This window comes from Canis lupus, chromosome 29 (assembly GCF_003254725.2).
Source record: "Canis lupus dingo isolate Sandy chromosome 29, ASM325472v2, whole genome shotgun sequence".
Taxonomy (NCBI): Eukaryota; Metazoa; Chordata; class Mammalia; order Carnivora; family Canidae; genus Canis; species Canis lupus.
This window is the reverse complement of record NC_064271.1, coordinates 17,274,922-17,295,307: the sequence shown is the minus strand read 5'-3', so window position 1 is coordinate 17,295,307 and position 20,386 is coordinate 17,274,922. Positions and strand designations below refer to the sequence as shown.

Genomic DNA, 20,386 nt, shown 5'->3' with positions numbered 1-20,386 from the left:
GAGGGATTGGCCTGTAGTTTTCTTTCTTTTTCTTTTTTTGTAGTATATTTGCCTAGTTTTGGCATTGGGGTAATGTTGGCTTCATAAAAGGAATTTGGAAGTTTCCCTTCCTCTTCCACTTTTTTTGGAGTAGCTTGAGAAGGTAAGTATTAATTTTTCTTTAAATGTTTGATAGAATTAACCTGTGAAGCCATCTGGTCCTGGACTTTTGTTTAGAGTTTGATTACTGATTTCCGTATTTATTTACTAGTTATCAATCTCTTTAGACTTTCTATTTCTTCCCAATTCAGTTATGGAAGAGTGTATGTTTCTAGAAATTTGTCCATTTCTTCTAGGTTTTCCAATTTGTTGGCACATTATTTTTCATAGTATTTTATGATCCTTTGTATTTCTTTGGTGTTGGTGCTTTTTCCTTTCATTTCTCTTTTTTTAGACTGAATCTTTCAATTAACATCTTTTAAAAAATTTTTTTATTTAATTCAATTTACTTAACATATACTGTGTTGTTTCAGGGGTAGAATCTACTGATTCTACAGTTGTCATTTCTGATCTCCAGTTGTCTCTATTTTTTTCCTCATGAACCGGGCTATGGATTTACTAATTTTTTTAAATCTTTTCAAAGAACCACCTCATGGTTTCATGGATGTTTTTTCTTGTTTTGTTTTGTTGTCATTGGGTTTTTTTAAAGTATCTATTTCATTCATTTCTACTCTAATATTTATTATTTCTTTCCATCTAACTTCAGTTTTGTTTGTTCTTTTTCTAATTCCTTTACTTATAAGGTTAAATTGTTCATTTGAGATTGTCTTGTTTTTTGATGTAGCCATGTATTGCTATAAACTTTACTCTCAGAACTGCTTCTTCTGTGTCCCAGAGTTTGGAAAATTGTGTTTCCATTTTCATTCCATGTATTTTTAAAAAAATGTTTATTTGGTTTCATTCACTCATTGATGGTTTAATAGTATGTTTAGTCTCCACATGTTTGTGTTTTTTTCAAATTTTCTTCTAATTCCTAGTTTCATACCATTATGGTTGAAAAGGTACTCAATATAATTTCAATATTCATCAACTGTTTTGAGGCCTAATAATATATCTTGGAGAATGGTCATGTGCACTTGAAAAGAGTGCATATCCTGTTTTTGGGTGGAATGTTCTGTATATATCTGTTAAGTTCAACTGATCTAATGTGTCATTCAAAGCTACTTTTTCCTTATTGGTTTCTGCCTGTCTGATCTATCCATTGGTGGGGTGTTAAAGTCCCCTATTATTATTGTATTATTGGCAACTTCTCCCTTTATGTCTGTTAATATTTGCTTTATATATTTTGGTGCTCCTATGTTGGATGCATAGATATTTACAATTGTTATATCTGTTGAATTGATTTCCTTATCATATAATGCCTTTTTTGTCTCTTCTTATAGTCTTTGTTTCAAATTCTATTTCTGCTGTAATAATTATTGGTACTTTGGCTTTTTTTGTCTGTTCATTTGTATGGAATATCTTTTTTCATTCCTTCACTTTCATTCTGTATGTGTCTTTAGGTCTGAAGTGATTCTCTTGTAGACAGTCTATTGATGGATCTGTTTTTTTCTTTTTATTTTTTTATCCATTCAGTCATTCTGTCTTTTGATTGGAGCATTTAGTCCATTTACATTTAAAGTAATTTTGGGGGCAGCTCCGGTGGCGCAGAGGTTTAGCGCCGCCTGCAGCCCGGGGTGTGATCCTGGGGACCCAGTATCGAGTCCCACATCAGGCTCCCTGCATGGAGCCTGCTTCTCCCTCTGCCTGTGCCTCTGCCCCTCTCTCTCTCTCTGTGTCTCTATGAATAAATAAATAAAATCTTTTTTTAAAAAGTAATTTTTGATAGGTATGTGCTTATTATTTTGTTAATTTTTTCTGAGTGTTTTGTAGTTCTCTTCCTTTCTTGCTCTCTTCCTCTGTGGTTTGATGACTTTCTTTAGTGTTATGTTGGCTTTTTTATCCTTTTTTTTTTAATGTATCTACTATAGATTTTTGATTTGTGATTACCATGGGGTTCATGTATAACATCAGATGTTGTAGCATATGTTATATAGTAGTCCATATTAAATTGATTGTCACTTCAGTTTGAACCCATTCTAAAAGCACTACATTTTTATTCGTCCCGCTACATTTTATGTTTATGATGTCATAATTTACATCTTATTTAGTATCCTTTGTAGATATAATGGATTTCCTATTTTTTGTTTTAGTCTTCATGCTGGCTTTATAAGGGATTGATCTACCTTTACTATATGCTTGCTTTCACCTGTGTAACTTGTTTCTTTCATAATATCTTTTTACTTCTAGTTATGATCTTTACACTTTTAACATTTCTTGTAAGACTAGTTTAGTGGTGATGAACTTCTTTAATTTTGGTGGGGGGGAGGAACACTCTCCTATGTTGAGTGATAACCTTTCTGGGTAGAATATTCTTGGTTATATTTTTTCCCTTTTTAGCACTTTGAATATATCATGCCACTCTATTCTGGTCTGCAAAATTTCTGCTGAAAATTCAGCTGATAGCCTTATAGTGTTTCCTTTGTGCATAACTATTTGCTTTTCTATAATTCTTTATCTTTAGTTTTTGAAATTTTAATTATTATGGATTTTGGTGTAAATCTCCTTGGGTTTATCTTGTTAGGGGCTCCCTATGTTTCCTGGATATGGATATCTGTTTCCATCCCCAGATGAGGGAATTTTTCAGCTATTATTTCTTCAAATAAATTTCTGTCCCTTTCTTTTCTCTTTTCTTCTGGAACCACTGTAAGGCAAACTTAGTCTCAGTGGTCCCTTAACCTATTATCACTTTTTATTTTTCTCTTTGCTATTCAGCTTGAGTGCTCCCCATTACCCTGTCTTTTCAGATCACTGATTCATTTTTCTACATCCTCTACTCTGCTGTTGATTCCTTGTGGTATATTTTTTTCATTTCAGCCATTGTATTCTTCAGGTCTGATGGTTCTTTCTTACATTTTCTCTTTGTTGAAGTTTTTAGTATATTAATCCATTCTTCTCTCAAGGCTGGTGAGTATCTTTATGACCATTACTTTGAACTGCTTATCAGACATATTTCTTACCTCCATTTCATTTAGCTTTTTTTCTGTGATATTGGCCTGTTCCTTAATTCCTGGCATATTCTTTGGTCTCTTTATTTTGTCTAACTCTGTTTCTATGTATTAGGTCAGCTATGTGTCCTGGTCTTGAAATTAGTTGCCTTGTATAGAAGAGGTCCTGTGGTGCCCTGTAGCATGGTGCCCCTTCATCACCAGAACTGGGCACTCCTGAGGTGTCCCATGTGGAGACTGCACACTACTTCCTGTTGTGGCTGAGTTGTGGATACTGTGGGCATGCCAGTGAGTGGGAGTGGACCTTAGCCCAGCTGGCTGCAATAACTTACTTTATCTGCTTCTGGCCCACTAGACAGAGATGCTTCCTGAGCTTTTGAAGCCTATGTGCTGGGTGGAGCTAGCATTGAGCCTGGCTGCTATTAGTTACTTTGACAGCTGTGGGCACATCAAAGCAGAGGACTCTTTCACTGCATAGCCAGCTATGAGGTCCAGCTGCAGAAAATGTGAGGGCACTGGTGTCTGGGGTTATTCTCCCCCCCCCACACACACACACACACAAACCATTGCCAGGGCAGTAATCATTTTGGAGGGTTGCCATTCCTAGCTGGGGCTGCCTGCCAGATATGACTGGGTAGGAACTACTTTGGAGGGAGTACCTGGTGGGTTGGGTGGGGCAGGAACTGCTTTGGAAGGAGTACCTGGTGAGTCTGTAGGGAATGTGGGTGTTAATAATGTAGATGGAAAGTGTTAGAACTGGCTCCTGTAAGCATCCAATTATCTAGGCTAAGGGAGGGCAAGAAAGAAGTTCACCCACCGCAGTGGGTGCAGTTATGTTCTAGAGAAGTCTGCAGATACCTACTTCTCTGGCACACATCTTAAAGTTAGTCAAAAAATCTCCTTCACTTATATTCTGGGTGCTTTTCAAACTGCTGCTTCTGTGCTATGTCTTGGGCTAGCTCTTTAAAGGTGGGACTTGGTTTCCTATCACCCTCTGACTCTCCCAGTTAAGCCCTGCTGATTTTCTAAGTCAGACATTATAAGGACATGTCTTCCCAGTGTGGGTCCCCAGGGTTATATGGGTGCCCAGTGCAATGGGAAGGGGTGGAGTCTGATCCCCCTTGATTTTCTGTACTTGCGATATCCCTCCTGTTTGTGGTTAGTTGCACTGTGTGGTTTGGTTCTTGACTGTGCCTCCACCCCTCCTACCCTTTTTGATGTGACCTTCTCTATGATTAGCTATAGAAGATCTACTCTGCTGGTCTCAGGGCATTTTCACAGTTAATATATATATATATATATATATATATATATATATATATATATATATATATAAATGTTGCCTTGGTGTGTCTGTGGGACAAGGTGAAGTCAGGATCCTTCTACTCTGCCATCTTCCCTGTACTTCCCTAGCTTGTGGCTTCAAATTCCCAGTGATGATCACATTTTTTTTCTTCTATCCACAACCAAGTCTATGACCGAGAAGTTTCCCTACACTTCTTTCTCAAGGCATTTTTCTTGTCATCTTTTCCTTGAGGTTGTTATCTTTAAGACTTTCTGTGACTGCCTCTGATCTGAATTCCCACCTTTCTTAGACTCTGGGGCATCAGAGTATTAATATGCCCATCAGTCAGGGTAGCCACTGGTCTCAGTATTAGCTTGTGTAAACATTTTTGCCCTCTTAGGCCTTCCCTTGCTCTATTGACACCTACCCATGCATATTAAAAGATACACCAAAAACAAACCTACATATTCCATTATTGCTTAGTGTTTTGTCCAGAAAGGTGATTTTAGGATATTTTTCCCCCAACAAATTATGCTGACAGATTCCCAGGTATATATTACATACACTCAAATTTCAAAATCACTAGACCAATATATATATGTCAGTCCACTGGGAACCAAATCTTAGTTTCAGATATCTGGGTTCTTCCATAAGGCTTTCTCTAATCATTCTCTAATCCTTTTTGTGCATTTTCTATGTAATATATGAAACATTGATCATATGCTACCTAAGATATTGCTTATACCTTATTACCCATCTTTGAAAGTTCTTTCTTTATGCTTTTTAGCTCCTTTCCTTTTTCCTCCCCACCAGAGACTTGCCTGGAATAATTGCTACATAGATATCTGTTTAATGAATGCTTTGTTCTCCATTGTGGTAATAGTTTTCTCAGATTGAGTCCTATTCTTAAATACTACAAGCAGGACTAAATTGAAGTATTATATAATGATGTGACACTAAGCAGAGCAAATTCTTGGGACACAGTGAAGGTAATATCTTACTGTAAAAAATTAATGGAAGGGTGACATTTTATTGCTTTTTTCCTCTCTGACCTGTAGTAATGGGAGAAGAGGAAATTCTCAGGCCTTACTGTGGAAGCCAATTTCAGAAACTTAACAGATGATGCAGTTTATAGAAAGTCAATTTTAATTCAATTCAGCAAATATTTATTGATCCTCCATTATGTGTGAGATATCATGGTAGGTGTTCAATCTCTTGAGAAAATGTCTGTTATAAAGTGAAGTACATCAGTAAGGCTTTTTGAAGGCTGTGTTTTTCTCTTCTCTGCTGTTAAAATACAGCAGCAACGAAAAAAGAAGAAAGTCATCACTTCCATCTAATCCAAAAGTGAAGTCTGAATCTTTATGTCCTAAGCAAACTGCCACAGGGAATTTCTTCATGTTCTGAGTACTTTATATTGCGACTATAAACCATGACCAAAGAAGGGAAGAATCCATTTAGCTTTCTAAAGTTCTCTGCCAAGTTGTCTCTTATTTATTGCTTTTTAATGAAATTTTTCATGTGCATCAAAACATAATCTTTCAACAAAGGAAATGCAGCACTGAGACCCAAGCACTTTATAATATAGAATCTATATGTGAACATTAATTTCTCTAAGTAGGATTATCTAATGGATTTCTTTGTGCTTGGGCATGAGATTTTTTTTAAGTGAGTGAACATTCTATTAATAACTCTTCCATAGGATATAAATTTCCAGAAAATTCAGCAAACATTTTAAACTGTCCTATTTTTCTTATGAATAGGAGATGAGTTTTAGCTACTGATTATTATCCTAGTTTTCCCTTCAGAAAGCACACACAGAGTGGCCATCAAAATCAAAAGGGTATTTTAGAGAAGGGTGTGGAGAAAAGAAGGAACACTGATGTGATTTTCCACCTAAGAAGACTTTGATTTAACAGTAAGTTTAGTTATTCCATAGTTTCCTTATCTCGTTCCTTAAAGATAACTAAGTAATTTATTATTGTTCAATGTGCTTTTGGTTACAAGCAGGACACAGCCTGACTCAGACTGGCTTATCCAATAAAATTTTTATATTACATAAGAGGAGACCAGAGGTTGGACTAGCCTAAAGGTTGCCTGATTTCAACAAGACCACTGAAGACCCAGGTTCATTCTTCCTCCCCACGCCAACAGTCCACAGAATCTGCCTCACCCTACCTAATTCCCTTCCTAATTACAGGCTGCCAGTGGCAAGCAGGCTTATTCATTTCCTTGTTTACATTTGACAGGAAAATGAATACCCCTCACCCACCATGAAATAATAATCCTTCCCTTAAATTTTATTGGGCCAATTCATAACACATGTCAATCTCCACACCAACAGAGTTGCTGGGCAGATATACAAAGCTCTGACTGGCTGAAGACCCAAATTCTTCATGAACAGATAGAATGAATACCAGAGTAAACCCCTTCTGCTAGGGCTTAAGGGGAAAATAGATTTGGAGGAGTACCCAACAGCATCCACAACAGTCATCTAATCTTATACCTCCTGAAGAATAGCATTAGATATCCTTTTCTATATCTGAGTAAATTGTGTTTTTAAAAGTATTGAAAAACTGAATCTGGGCAGCTTGTACCAATAGAGGACATCTAAATAGAACTTTCTCTGAGATTTTTCATTTTTATTTTATATAAAGTATCCTATATAAAGCATACTGATCAATGATTAGATTCACATACCTATGGAAAGGTCAAGAAACAAAAACACTGACAAAAACAACAAAAAGGTTAAATAGATTTATAATAGAATAATATTTTATTGTTTCTAATCTTCACAGGTGAAACATACTTGGAGAAGTATCTCCTTTCAGCAGTTCAAATTCTACAGGATAAGAAAGTATTTTTCCTGCAGACATAATAACAGAAGTTATTAAGCATTGAGAAGCTGTAACAAGCTGGGCATTTCCCAGACAATATTTCATTGGTACTATGGCTGAAAGCCCATTATGGGCAGAAACTGCTATATCCCTAGCACCTACCACTGTGTCTGGCATATAATGTAACATGAACAAATGTGTCTAAATGAAATAATTCTCACAAAAACCTTATGCAACAGTATATTGCTATTTCTTCAATTTAAGGATTAGGGATCATTGGCTAAATGTGTAAGCAAATTTGTTCAAGTGATAGAGTACCATGTAGAATCCAGCCTTCCTCTCTTTTTTCCCTACCTGAAGAGGAAATAGATGAGAGAAGATAAATCTAGTGGCTTAGACACCAGATACTTTTTTTAAAAATTAAGTTTCAATATTCTTAGCACTAGTACATTTGTTAGGTTTTTTAAAAAGGCATGCTCCAGATAAATCAGATAATTGGGAGTTTATTATAAGAAACACAAGGAAGAATGGAGACTATTTCCAAACCAGGCCCCTGGAGCCTAAAGGGTCATTTACAAAGGGCATTGGGCAGTGCCTATGATCCCTGCTTGAGAACTTTGCCATTGTGGTAATTGAGCTATTACCTGTATCTACTGCCACTGCTCCTGATACTACTAACCGATTTTTTTCATCATTTCAAGTGTAAATTCACAAAGATGGATTGGACTAGATCAGCAGTCAGTCAGAGTGACCCAACTGGGCAGGACTCACTTCTAATTCACCTGTTCATCCAGTGGCTGCCTTTAAGTCAGGTGTCAAATTAGGCATGGTCACATGGGAAGGAGTTACAAGATACCAGATACAAATGATACCTCAAAGGGAGATTATGGACAAGTCATACATTCTTAGGCCATCCAGGATGTCTGCTACAAGTAGTTTCCTCTTAAAAGAATCTTTTTCATTTTTTTATTCAACACATTAGAGTATAATAAAACATAGAAGGCTGAGTTGTTATAGTCAGGAACCCTCAAGTATAAATATTGGATAAAGAGAAAATATGCCAAAAATGCAAAAACTTCATAGTACCAAACATCTATACAGCCCTTACTCTGGGTGAGGTGTTACTATAAGCACTTAACATGTATACTCCTCTATCTTCACAATAACCCATGAGTTAAGGACCAGTAATTCCAATCTATAGAATAGAGGGCCTGAGGCACAGAGGTGAAAAACATTGCATGAAGTCCCACAGCTAGTGCTGGCAACTTGTCTCCAGAGCATGTTCTTTTACCACCCTGTCACTTGTTTTAGTAGATAACAACTTTGTAGAAAAGAAAAGGAAATTTCTGGATGCCAAATACTTGGAGGCATAAACAAAAGCTAAAGTGGAAAGAAAAAGCTGATGCCCTGTGGTTCTGGGAGTCAGGACTATGAAAAAGAGGTTGTCATATCTGAAGCTGGGATTTCAATGCCTGTAACAGGAAGACATGGAGAGCTTACAGGCAAGTTTATAAAAATAAGGGCAACTTCAAAGTCTGAAGAAAAACTCCCTATAGCTGGAGAAATGGAGGTGGTTTTGGTCTACTAAAGATTTGGGTGATGGGAGATCACTGAAAAATTAGATACCCCAGATCTCTACCATGTATGGGTGTGGGCTCCTAATTTACACTCTGCATGATATAGAAGCTGTAATTAAAACCTAAACCTAGCTCTAAACCCCTCAAGATAAGCTTCAGACTACTCTATAAAGACACTTCCACAGAACTCCCACAGAATAAACCAAAATCTATTAAGTTCCTGCTCATGCATAGTTTAGAGCTTAGTAAGAAATAAAGACACTAAAACTACAGTGAGTGCAATGAGTACTGGATAGGAACTGTATGCAGTGTTGGGAGAATCTGGAACAAAGTGACTAAAATTGTTCAAATATCAAGGAATGGCTGAGGACATATCCATTAGGCTGCCATCTTCAGTGTATGTGTTAGCGCTATGGTAACAAAGTACCACAGATTAGGTGATTTAAGCCATTAGGAACTTATTTTCTCACAGTTCTGGTACTGGAAGTCAGAGAGCATGGTGTCAGCATAGTTGATTTCTTCTGAAGCCTTTCTTCCTAGCTTGCAGATAGCCACATTCTTCCTGTATCTTCATGGTGTTTTCCTCTGTGCAACTCTGTGCCCCAATTCCCTCCTTTTTGATAAAGCTACCAATCAGACAGGATTGGGGCTCAATCCAATTACCTTAGTTTAACTTAATTACCTCTTTAAAAACCTTCTCTCCAAATATATTCACATTCAGAAATACTGAAGGATAGGTCTTCAACATCTGATTTTTGAAGGGACCCAATTCAGGTATCCACTTAGACACAATGCACAACAAAAACTCCAGGTGATTTTAACAAAACATGGAGCAAAAAGGGAGAAAAACAGGAAAGAAGTGGCTGAAAAAAAATATTCTTAGGATCTTGTTCAAGGGAGGAACGTACAAAGACTTAACTCTAGATGTGAAAGAAGTATCTGTTAAACTAACTTGGTAAAATTTATAAGAAATCACTAAAAAAAAAAAAAAAGACATAAGATGCATAGCTTGTATGCTACTAGATAAGAAAAATTGGCAGAGAATTAACTCCAAGAAAGATGGCAAGGAGAAAAGGTAAGAACCCATAACAAATAATGAAAAAATTAAAACCACACATGTATATATCTTCTAATACTAGAAAATGTATTTTTTATGCTTATTAAGCATACATTTTTATGCTTATTAAGTTTATGTTATAAAAAAAAAGAGGGGCAACTAGCTGGCTCAGTTGGTTGAGCATCCAACTCCTAATTTTGGCTTGGGTCATGATCTCAAGGTCATGAGATGGAGCCCTGTCCAGCTTTGTGCTGAGGGTGGAGCCTGCTTGAGATTCTCCCTGCCATCCTCCTCTCCCTCAACCCTACTTGTGCTCTCTGTCTCTAAAACCAAAAAAGCAAAAACAAACCAAATAAATAAATAAATAAATAAATATATATATATATATATATCAAGTAATGTAATTAATGTGAATAAGTAAATTCCTCCAGTTCAAATCAGAAAAATCTCACTGAATTTTTAAAAATTTAATCTAGCATTATGATATTTCCAAGAAACACATAAAAAGAGAAAAAAAAGACACAGGCAAAACTGTCCCAGCCAATCATTTGGCAAAAAAGAAATTTAAAGAGCATTAAATGAGGCATAGAAGGATTTTTCTAGAAACTTTTAGGATAAAAACTTTATTCCATCCAGAATATACAGTAGTCATGAACTTATATATAGTTATATATCATCAAATATGTGAATTAAGAGTCTTTAAACTGACAAATCCAAAATCACAGTAGGTATATTAAATGAAATTCAAAAATTGTCAAATTTAAGACAATAAGGACAGAACATCTAAATAACATAAACATACTAAAAAGTGTAGAACTTTTTAACATTCTTCAAAATAACTCTTTGCTACAGAGAAACTAAAAACCACAATTATCCCATTTATAAGTACATCAAAAAGAATAAAATGCCTATAAATAAAGCTAACCAAGGAGGTGAAAAATGCATATTGAAAATAAGTTATTAGAGAATTTGAATAAGACACAAACAAGTGGAAAGACATTCCATGTTCATGGATTGGAAGATTTAATATTTTCAAAATGTCCATACTGCCCAAAGCAATCTATAGATTCAGTATAATCTGTACCAAAATATCGATGGTATTTTTCACAGAAATAAAAATTCCTAAGAATTGTGTGAAATGAGACCTCAAAGAGCTAAAGTAATTTTAAGAAATGAGAACAAAGCTGAAGGCATCAAAGTCCCTGTTTTGTTTTGTTTTTGTTTTGTTTTGTTTTTTAATTTGAGAGAGAGCCAAGTGTAGGGAGAGGGAAAGCAGGCTCCCTGTCAAGCAGGGAACCTAACTCAGGGCATCACCCCAGGCCCCTGGGACCATGACCTGAGCCGAAAGCAGACATTTAACCAGCTGAGTCACCCAGGTTCCACCCCCGCACCACAAAGCTGTAGTAAACATAACAATATGGTTATGTATGCCATACTGCCATAAAAACAGACACACAGATCAATGGGACAGAACAGAGCACCCAGAAATAAACCTACACATATATGGTCAATTAATTATGATAAATAAACCAAAAATATACAATGGAGAAAGGGCAGTTTCTTCAATAGACAGCATTGGGAAAATTGGACAGCCACGTACAAAAGAATGAAACTGGACCACTATCTTACACCATACATGAAAATTAACTCAAAATGAATTAAAGATGTAAGACTTGAACTTATAAGATCCCTGAAAGGAAATCTAGACAGTAAGACCTTTGACACAGGTCTTGGTGAGAATTTTTTTACTCTGATCCCAAAAGCAAAAATAAAGTGGGGTTGCAGCAAATGGATCGCAGTACAGAAAAGCATCAATAAAATGAAAAGTTAGGGATCCCTGGGTGGCGCAGCGGTTTGGCGCCTGCCTTTGGCCCAGGGCGCGATCCTGGAGACCCGGGGTCGAGTCCCACGTCGGGCTCCCGGTGCATGGAGCCTGCTTCTCCCTCTGCCTGTGTCTCTGCCCCTCTCTCTCTCTCTCTCTCTCTCTCTCTGTGTGACTATCATAAATAAATAAAAAATTAAAAAAAAAAATAAAATGAAAAGTTAACCTACCAAATGAGAGAAAATATTTGCAAACCACCTGTTCCATAAGTGGCTAGTATCCAAAATATATAAAGAATTCATACAATTCAATAGCCAAAAACTGACTGAAAAAATAGGCAGAAGTTCTAAATAGACATTTTCCCAAAGTATACAGATAGCCAACAAGCCCATAAAAAGGTGTTCAATGCCATTAATCAGGATAATGCAAGTCAAAACCAAAATGAAATATCACCCTTCTTCTGTTAGAATAACTATTATTGAAAATAATGAGTTTTGGCAAGGATGTGGAAAAAAGAAATCCCTTTGTGCACTGTTGGTGGGGAGTATAAATTGATTCAGGCCCTCTGGAAAACAGTATGGAAGTTCTTTAAAGTATAGCCTCCATATGATCCAGCAATTCCACTTCCACACACACAAAAATTATTCAGCCATAAATGAAATCTTGCCATTTATGACAATATGAATGAACTATGAAGGCATTGTATTAAGTGAAATAAGTCAGAGAAAGATAATTACTATATGATCTCTCTTATACATGAAAAAAAAAAAAAGGAAACCCAAAACTTTGGCTATCAGAGGCAAGGGGTGGGGTCTGAGAGAAACGAGTGACTTTTTTTTTTTTTAAGATTTATTTATTTATTTATTCATGATAGGCAGAGGGAGAAGCAGGCTCCACGCAGGAAGCCCGATGTGGGACTCGATCCCTGAACTCCGGGATCACACCCTGAGCCAAAGGCAGGCACTAAACTGCTGAGCCACCCAGGGATCCCACGAGTGACTTTTTAAAATTTAAATAAGTTGAATTATGAAAACCTGAAATTATCAACTTAAATCTGAATGTCAATAAAAATATCCCCTACTAAAACACAAGTAACAAAGCAGATCTAAATGAAGTACAGAATTTACAAAGATAGAAGTAGAAATTATGATATATGTATATACAGAAATAATAAAAATGATTTTAAAAAGAATCCGTGTCTTTGGAAAGTTAGGACGTGGGGGACAAAGCTACAAATTAAGATGCCTTAAATTAGAAGACTTTTATTTATTTTTTTTAAGATTTTATTCATGAGGGACACACAGAGGCAGAGACACAGGCAGAGGGAGAAGCAGGCTCCATGCAGGTAGCCCAACGGGGGGGGGGGGGGGGGGGGGGGGGACTCGATCCTGAGACTCCAGGACCACACCCTCAGCCAAAGGCAGGCACTAAACCACTGAGTCATCCAGGGATCCCATATTATAAGACATTTTAATTGAGTTTATTATAACTTATATAAATGGATGGTTTCTAGGAAAATAAATTACCAAAATTCACTGGAAAAACACAGAAGAAAACTGAATAGACCAGTACCTACAAAAGAATTGAGAAGCTCGATACTTAAGCCCCAACTGAAAAAAAAAAAAAAAAAAGTGTTGGTCCTACCTTGAATTATTTTATGGGTATATTCTACAAAACAGAGGCATAGTTTCTATGTCATTCAGTTTTTCCAGACATATTATAAAGGTGGGAAATTTCCAATTTCGTGAGGATAGCTTAATGCAGATGCCAAAATCAAACAAGGGTGATTAAAAAAGAATATATATTTTTTGTTTATAAACTTATTTTTATAAATGTCTCCCTTCTGAATATAGGCATAAAACTCCAAAATAAAACATTAGCATTTAGAATCCAACTGTTTATTTTAAAAGTGTTTTCAAAGTAACATGCTAAGTGAAAACTAAAAGCAAATGAGTATTATAAAATGCTATGAGACCATCACGTGTGAGTGTGCACATGTGTAAATACAAAGGAGTCAGGAATGGGTCACAAAAAATTAACAATGGCCACTAGGGGACAAGGAGAAGTTTGGCATGGAAGAGAACTGGAAGGGGAGCTTTATTTTGTGTATACTATAATACTTTCATTCTTACAAGCATAGTTTGTAAACTGGTTCTGCAAGTTACAAAGTTTAATAATGGAATCAATTGTGAAAATTGATGCCAAGACCCAGAAGGAGAAAATCTGTAGCTTCAGATCTGTGTCTTTCCAAAGGAGTTTGAGGACTCCCCAGTTGCCTGCAAAACACATTCTTCCATAGGTGTTGCAGTCAAGACATGGCAATACATGTGGCAGGCATCAGCTTCAAGCAGCATAGTCTTAGAACTTTAAAATGGGAAGGCAACAGTTCATTGCTCACGCCTTCAATGAGGAAACTGAAACCCAGGCAGATTGTAAATGCATATGTTCTCGTTACGCATTTAATAATGCTTTTTTAAATGGATTAAATGTATTTAATAGTGTTGTTCATGTGGTTGCTATTGTACATTAGGATCAATAATCAACTTGCAACTTGGTGCTAGCATTCTAGCAACATAACCTTAAGTATATCATGAGTAAATATGTGATGGCTGGGTGATTAGTTATCTGGAATATTTTGCCTCTAATATCACATCTTTAAAATGTGATTTAATATGCCTGTCCTCTCTGTGAAAACTTTACACAGACTCCCGGAGCTAGAAATATCTGATTTACAAACACATGTACATGTGAGCAGCTGGTTGCTGAGTCAGCTCCCTAATCTCAACCCCTTTGCAGACCTTTGGTCCTCTGGACTTAATCCCAAAGGATAGCCAAGGGGGTCTTAAATTGATGTTGCCACCTAGTGGTGGAAAAACCCCATCGGTTATAAGGAAAGCCTTTCCATTCACCTTTGATAGTTGTGCAGAGCTAGTTTGAATTTCAGAGTTGTCGGAGCTACTTTACTTCGTGAACCCTTCCTGTTTGTAGTACTGAATTATTGTTCACCACTTAAAAAAAAAAAAAAAAGACTATCAGATCTAGGGAAAGCCAGATTTCTGTTTGGTGGAACAAATGGGGCATTTGCTTTTGCATGCTGAGTAGAGGACTGTTGTTGATTGGCTGGCTACTGGTTAGTCTAATAAAATTTATGGATTTACAAAATATGATATGGGTTTCCCTAAATAACTTTTTTATTGTATGTTCTCTGACAAGTATTCAAACAGTAATAAACACATTTCTTAAGTCACACCTGAGAATTGCTGCAAGTTATGATGAAGTGAACTTTTTGTGATAAAAGTGACAAAGCTGGGCTTGTGCAATCACTTTCAGAGTTGAATAATCCCAGGTGTGTTCACCTTTTATCCTATACTCACAGAAGAGGAACCAATTGCCAGATTGAATTATCCATCATTTAAAAAAATTTTTCCCTATGGCTGTAAAACAGCTACAGATTGCTTTCTTTGCACTCTTGAGGAGCTGATGGGGCCCCAGATGGAGGTGTTTTTCAGCAAGCTGTCAAGTGATCCATCCCTCAAAAACAACCATATCACCCAGTGGAGTTGCCTTTCTCTGCCAAGAATGATATCGGGTCAGATGGGAGAGGCCAGGATAGGAGGAACCCAAGAAAAATTAAGGACAGAGAATTGTGTACCAGAAATGAAAAAGAGAAAAGGTGTAAATTACATTTAAATTCTAAAGGTCATATTTGATGGTGTTTCACAGTGACTTGATTTTTTTTCTTTGCCTTTTATTCTTTCTGGAAAAATAGACTTCATGGCATTAATACTGAGGGGTGGTTTTGTGTGATTCTAGGGAACTGAAGTGACAAAGTCATATTAGGAGAATAGTGGCCAAAACACATTAAATTATCAACAAGCCATGGGCCTTTTAATGCATGGACCTAAAGAAGATATAACAGGATCATTTGAAATAACAAAGCTAAAGTGATTGGAAATGAACACACAGCCCTGAAGAATAAGTTTCTTTTTCTTTCTTTCTTTTTTTAAGAATAATTTTCCAACAAATCTGGAAGTCTCCTGTGGGGTTCAAGAACTTCCATATTAATTTTACCCGTCCTTGAACACTGCTATTCATCTAAGTAGTAAAACCATGGAAAATATCACATTCTATCCTTACTTCAGTATATTTGAGGTTGGAGAGATAAGTTGTGGGTGGAACTGCTGGGTTTTTCTTTTTTGCCATCTGTATATGTATACACACACACACACACACACACACATATATATACTAATTATCTTTAGTCATTGTAAAATACTGTAAAGGGTTATGAAAAATACTCTTGTACTCTATTTAGTATAGAGATATCTTAAATTTCCTGTAGAAACCAATTCTCCATGATCTCCTTTATACCAATCCATTTATAAGTACTTAATAACTACATGCAAAAAGCATTGAGCCATTTGTGATTATTACATACTGGAGCTGTGACATAACTAAAAATAATAATAGTTCTCTGACACACCTTGGGGGAGCTCACTGCTATAGAGAACTCTCTGGACCATAGCACAACTCATCCGGTCTTCTTAAACAATTCAGGATCTTTACTGAAATAAACTTTTAGATTGTTCAAATATAATATCAGCTGTGGTACAATTTAAAATTTTTATCACTTAAAAATATTTATAGCCATTCGTATTTTGTGGCATCGTTGAAACAATTGGTCACCCTCCAGTTTGGCCCCATATGTCACTTGGGAAGCCCTGTACTACAGACATAAGACGGCCCATAGAGATGAGCTTATCTTTACTGTTCTCATTGTAGGAAGAATCCAAACCAGAAATTTTCCATAGTGCATAGATGTCATATGTCTTCTTATTGAAAGTCACATTCCTTTTCAGCAGTAAGCTTTTTTTAAAAGAGTGTTTTTACCTCTGTCATCAGAAATTTCTTGCTTGGCATCTGCTCTGAGCTATTCATTAAAGTCCTTGTCCTTGTTACCTTTGTTCCTGTGTTTTTGGCCTTTCTCTGCTTAAGTGTGAATTTGTAATCTTCAAAAGCTGATGAGAAAAACAAAAAAAAAAAGACCAATGTTGGGGGCCCCTGGGTGACTCAGTCAGTTAAGCAGCTGACTCTTGATTTCAGCTCAGGTCTCTGGGTCATGATATCAAGTCCTGAGTCAGGCTTGGTGCTCAGCTGGGAGTCCGCTTTTGAGATTCTCTCTCCTCCTCCCCCTGTCCCTCTCCCACTCTACCTAAAATAAATAAATCTTTTTTTTTTTTAAGACCAATGTGATCTGAGATTAATAATAACTGGATAACTGCTGGCCCAGGTATTTCTGATATTAGACCAGCCCAGAGTTTTGCTGTCTCTCTTCCCAGTTGCAAAGTTAGTTTTTTAAAAGCAAGCAGATAAAGCTGGCTAAATCTTTAGTTTTGAAAGGCAAATAACACCATTTTTTTCCTTTCTTATAGTGATAAGGTGATTCGACTTATTCCCAATACAGAAGAAGAAGCAAATGCACTGAAGAAAATATACCACCAACTTAAGGTAAGAGAGCTTCCACTCACTTATTACATCTATGATGTGTTTATAGGGCTTTGCCGATGGGAGTTGAATAAGTAGAATTAATTAGCCAAGAAAAGAAAATGCTAAGAGATAACTTGAAAGAGCTTTTAAACGATAAGTTAAGGTTACTCAAAACATGATGTATCTTATCCCATTATCTATTTATGAGTTCATTTATTTTCCATCTCCCTTAGTAGAATGTAAGTTTCATTGATAGAACTTTTGTCTACTTTTTTCATTGCTATGGTAATGAATGAATGAATGAATGAATGAATGTAGGAATATCCTACAAGTTCAGTAAATGTCTGTTGTTTTTAATGAATGAATGAATTTAGTTTATAATTTTCCAGAGCTTCACTTTTCCTTCTTAAAATTTTCCTGCTAATCATCTATACTTTCATTTTAATTAAATTCAAGCAGAAGTGAATTGAGGAAAATAAAAGAAATTTTTAAATTAATTTTGGTTTGTTTCAGTGAGTCTGATAAGAAAATTCTATGGGCAAAGGTTGAATGGCTCGGATTATTTAATCTTTGGTGAATTTTGTGGATTTTAGAGATAGAGAATTTCTCATTTTCCTACGACTGCAATATAATTGTTAGCTTTAACTAGAACGTTATGATAAGAGGTGTGGTGATAGGATGCCTGGGTGGCTCAATTGGTTGAGCATCTGCCTTCAGCTCAGGTCCTGAGATCGAGTCCTGAATTGAGCTCCCTGGAGGAAGCCTTCTTCTCCTTCTGCCTATGTCTCTGCCTCTCTCTCTGTTTCTCTCATGAATAAACAAAATCTTTAAAAAAAAAAAAAAAAGGTATGGTGATGGGCTCTTTTCTATGCCTAGGAAGAAAAGAAGCAAGACCATAAAATATATGGCAGTTTAGCTTTATTTTAATGGATAGCAAATCAGATTACCTAGAAGACCTCCTTAATCTCCAATATGGGATAGGAAAACATGTGTCCTAAATGCCTGGAAGTCTTACCTGGAAAAGATGTTAGGAGGATAAGAGAGGAGGGATAGATTTAGTGGCTTCTGGAGATAATTGTAATTATCACATTTTTGGTCTTATTGTTGGCTTGATTTTTCTCTGACATCTTTCCTTCAAATATTGAATGTACTTACAAATGAAGTTTTGAACTTGGAATTTATTCATTTCCTTTCTTTCTCTTTACTCCCAGTTTTTATACATGTACTATCCAATTTAAGCTTGGGTCTCATTACAAGGGCTCAAAGTGAAAATGCAAGAGTTCACTCCAAATTGTTAGGATTGTATCCAGTACCAGAGGGACTGCTCATCAGACATTTCCTAAACCTCTTCTCTTTCTCAAAGGCATCTCTGCTTCAGGATACTGACATGAACTTTCTTCTGGTCATGTATGCTCATTTAATTCCATTATAGCCTTTTTAGCAGCAATACCTGAACATTACCTAAACAGCCTCCCAGGGACTCAACATTTGCAAAGAAGCAAAGCAGTTTTCAAGTAGAAGCTCCCATCTCCATTGAAATTATATTTTAGATACACCCATTGGAAAAATAGCCACTTTATACCATATTTCAGGGAACATATATGCTTAGCTAAGTATCGGGGAAAAAATTTGTGACAAAATCTGCCCCCACACCATTTGTAAGTATATTTACATGATAGATCTTACAAAGTTATAAAAATAAAATCACAATTATATATGTGATGATCACTTGTCATTATCAAAAGTAATAAAATTACATCAGTGAGGACTGGGAGGGTTACTTAACTCTTGTAAATTCTAATCGACGGAATGAAAAGATGTTGAGCATGAGATAGGACTATGGACACTGATGAGAACACATTATATCGTGCCCTTTTCTGTGCACAGTGCTGTACACACTTAAAAAAAAAAAAAAAACTTCCTGCATATTTTCATCTAGCCCTTGAGGAAGGGTAGTAACCCGGGGGAGGAAATGGTTTGGATGTGAAGGAGCTTTAGAGGACAACTAAGAGAAGGGAAGGAAAGGGAGGCTGGTGCGGAAGGGGGAGCAGAGTGAAGGAGGTAGCAAGGGAATTAATATCAGAATATTGATGATGCTCTGGCGGTCCCACACCACAGAGAATTCCATCCAGCCCCTGAGTCACCCTGCACCAGTCACAGTCTGAGTACTTCCTATAAATTGTCTTCTTTTAACAACTCTATGAGGTGGGTACTATTAATGCTATTTTAGAGCTGAAGAAATTAGGAGAGACAGAGGTTAAGTAACTTGCCCTGGATCATAGTGTGGCATTGGAGCACACATCTAGAGGGTGCCAAACCTTCTAGAAGCCACATGAGGCCTACCTCCTGCCTTGAATCTGTTTACTCTGATCATTTTCCCAATGGAGAAGAATAAGGCCAAGTTTGCTGGGTGGTGGAGACTAGACCCAGTGTACATTGTCACATTCTCATTTACTTTATTCCTTGAGTCACCAGTACCACCCCCAGGTTCAGAGATTTGCAAGATTACATTTCGCTGAGAATCCTACTCACAGCTATGATTTATTATAGCAAACAGATACAAAGCAAACCAGCAATGAGAAAAAGCAAATGGCATGAGGTCCAAGAGAAACCAGGCTCAGGCTTGCAAGAAGTGTTTCCCTGAACTAGAAGTGGTGAAAGGGGAGGTGGGTGGGGGTGGGGGTGACTGGGTGATGAGCACTGAGGGGGGGGCACTTGATGGGATGAGCACTGGGTGTTATTCTATATGTTGGCAAATTGAACACCAATAAAAAATAAATTTAAAAAAAAAGTGTTTCCCTGTGGAATTAAACAAGATGTTCTTCATTCCCCCAGCAAGGAGTTGTGATAACATACGTGAAATATTGTCTACCAGAGAAGCTCATTATAGACTTAGGGCCCAGGGTTTTTAATGCGGCCTAGTCATATAGGCCCCCTCTGCCAAGCACATACCAAAATTCCAGATTCTCCAAAGGGAAGCAGGGGTTGAGCATGAACTATATTGTTTGCACAGTTGAGGTGCACAGTGAGCCACTCTTCTCAGTTAGATTTTAGGGCCAATCCTACCACCCTGTTTCCAGATGCCAGCTAATGGCCAAACTTGTAAGTAGACCTTTCTAAGAACAGTAGTTTCAGGCCTGCTGTGTTAATTCTTTGCATTTCTTCATTTCTCTTTAGCAAAGAAATAGTCGTATTGGGTTGAAATTGGAAGCACTGAGCTTAAATACGTTTCTAT

General features: G+C 36.8%; 1 protein-coding gene across 2 annotated transcripts in view; it reads left to right on the top strand.

Moving 5' to 3' along the window:
- The window catches only part of CPA6 (carboxypeptidase A6), a 317,848-nt gene that overhangs the window by 114,610 nt on the left and 182,852 nt on the right, over positions 1-20,386 (top strand). For both annotated transcript variants that reach the window (XM_035708380.2, XM_025477922.3), the window contains exon 2: positions 17,097-17,172. In XM_035708380.2, coding sequence (XP_035564273.1) covers positions 17,097-17,172 — 76 coding nt within the window. The remainder of the gene's footprint in view (positions 1-17,096; positions 17,173-20,386) is intronic.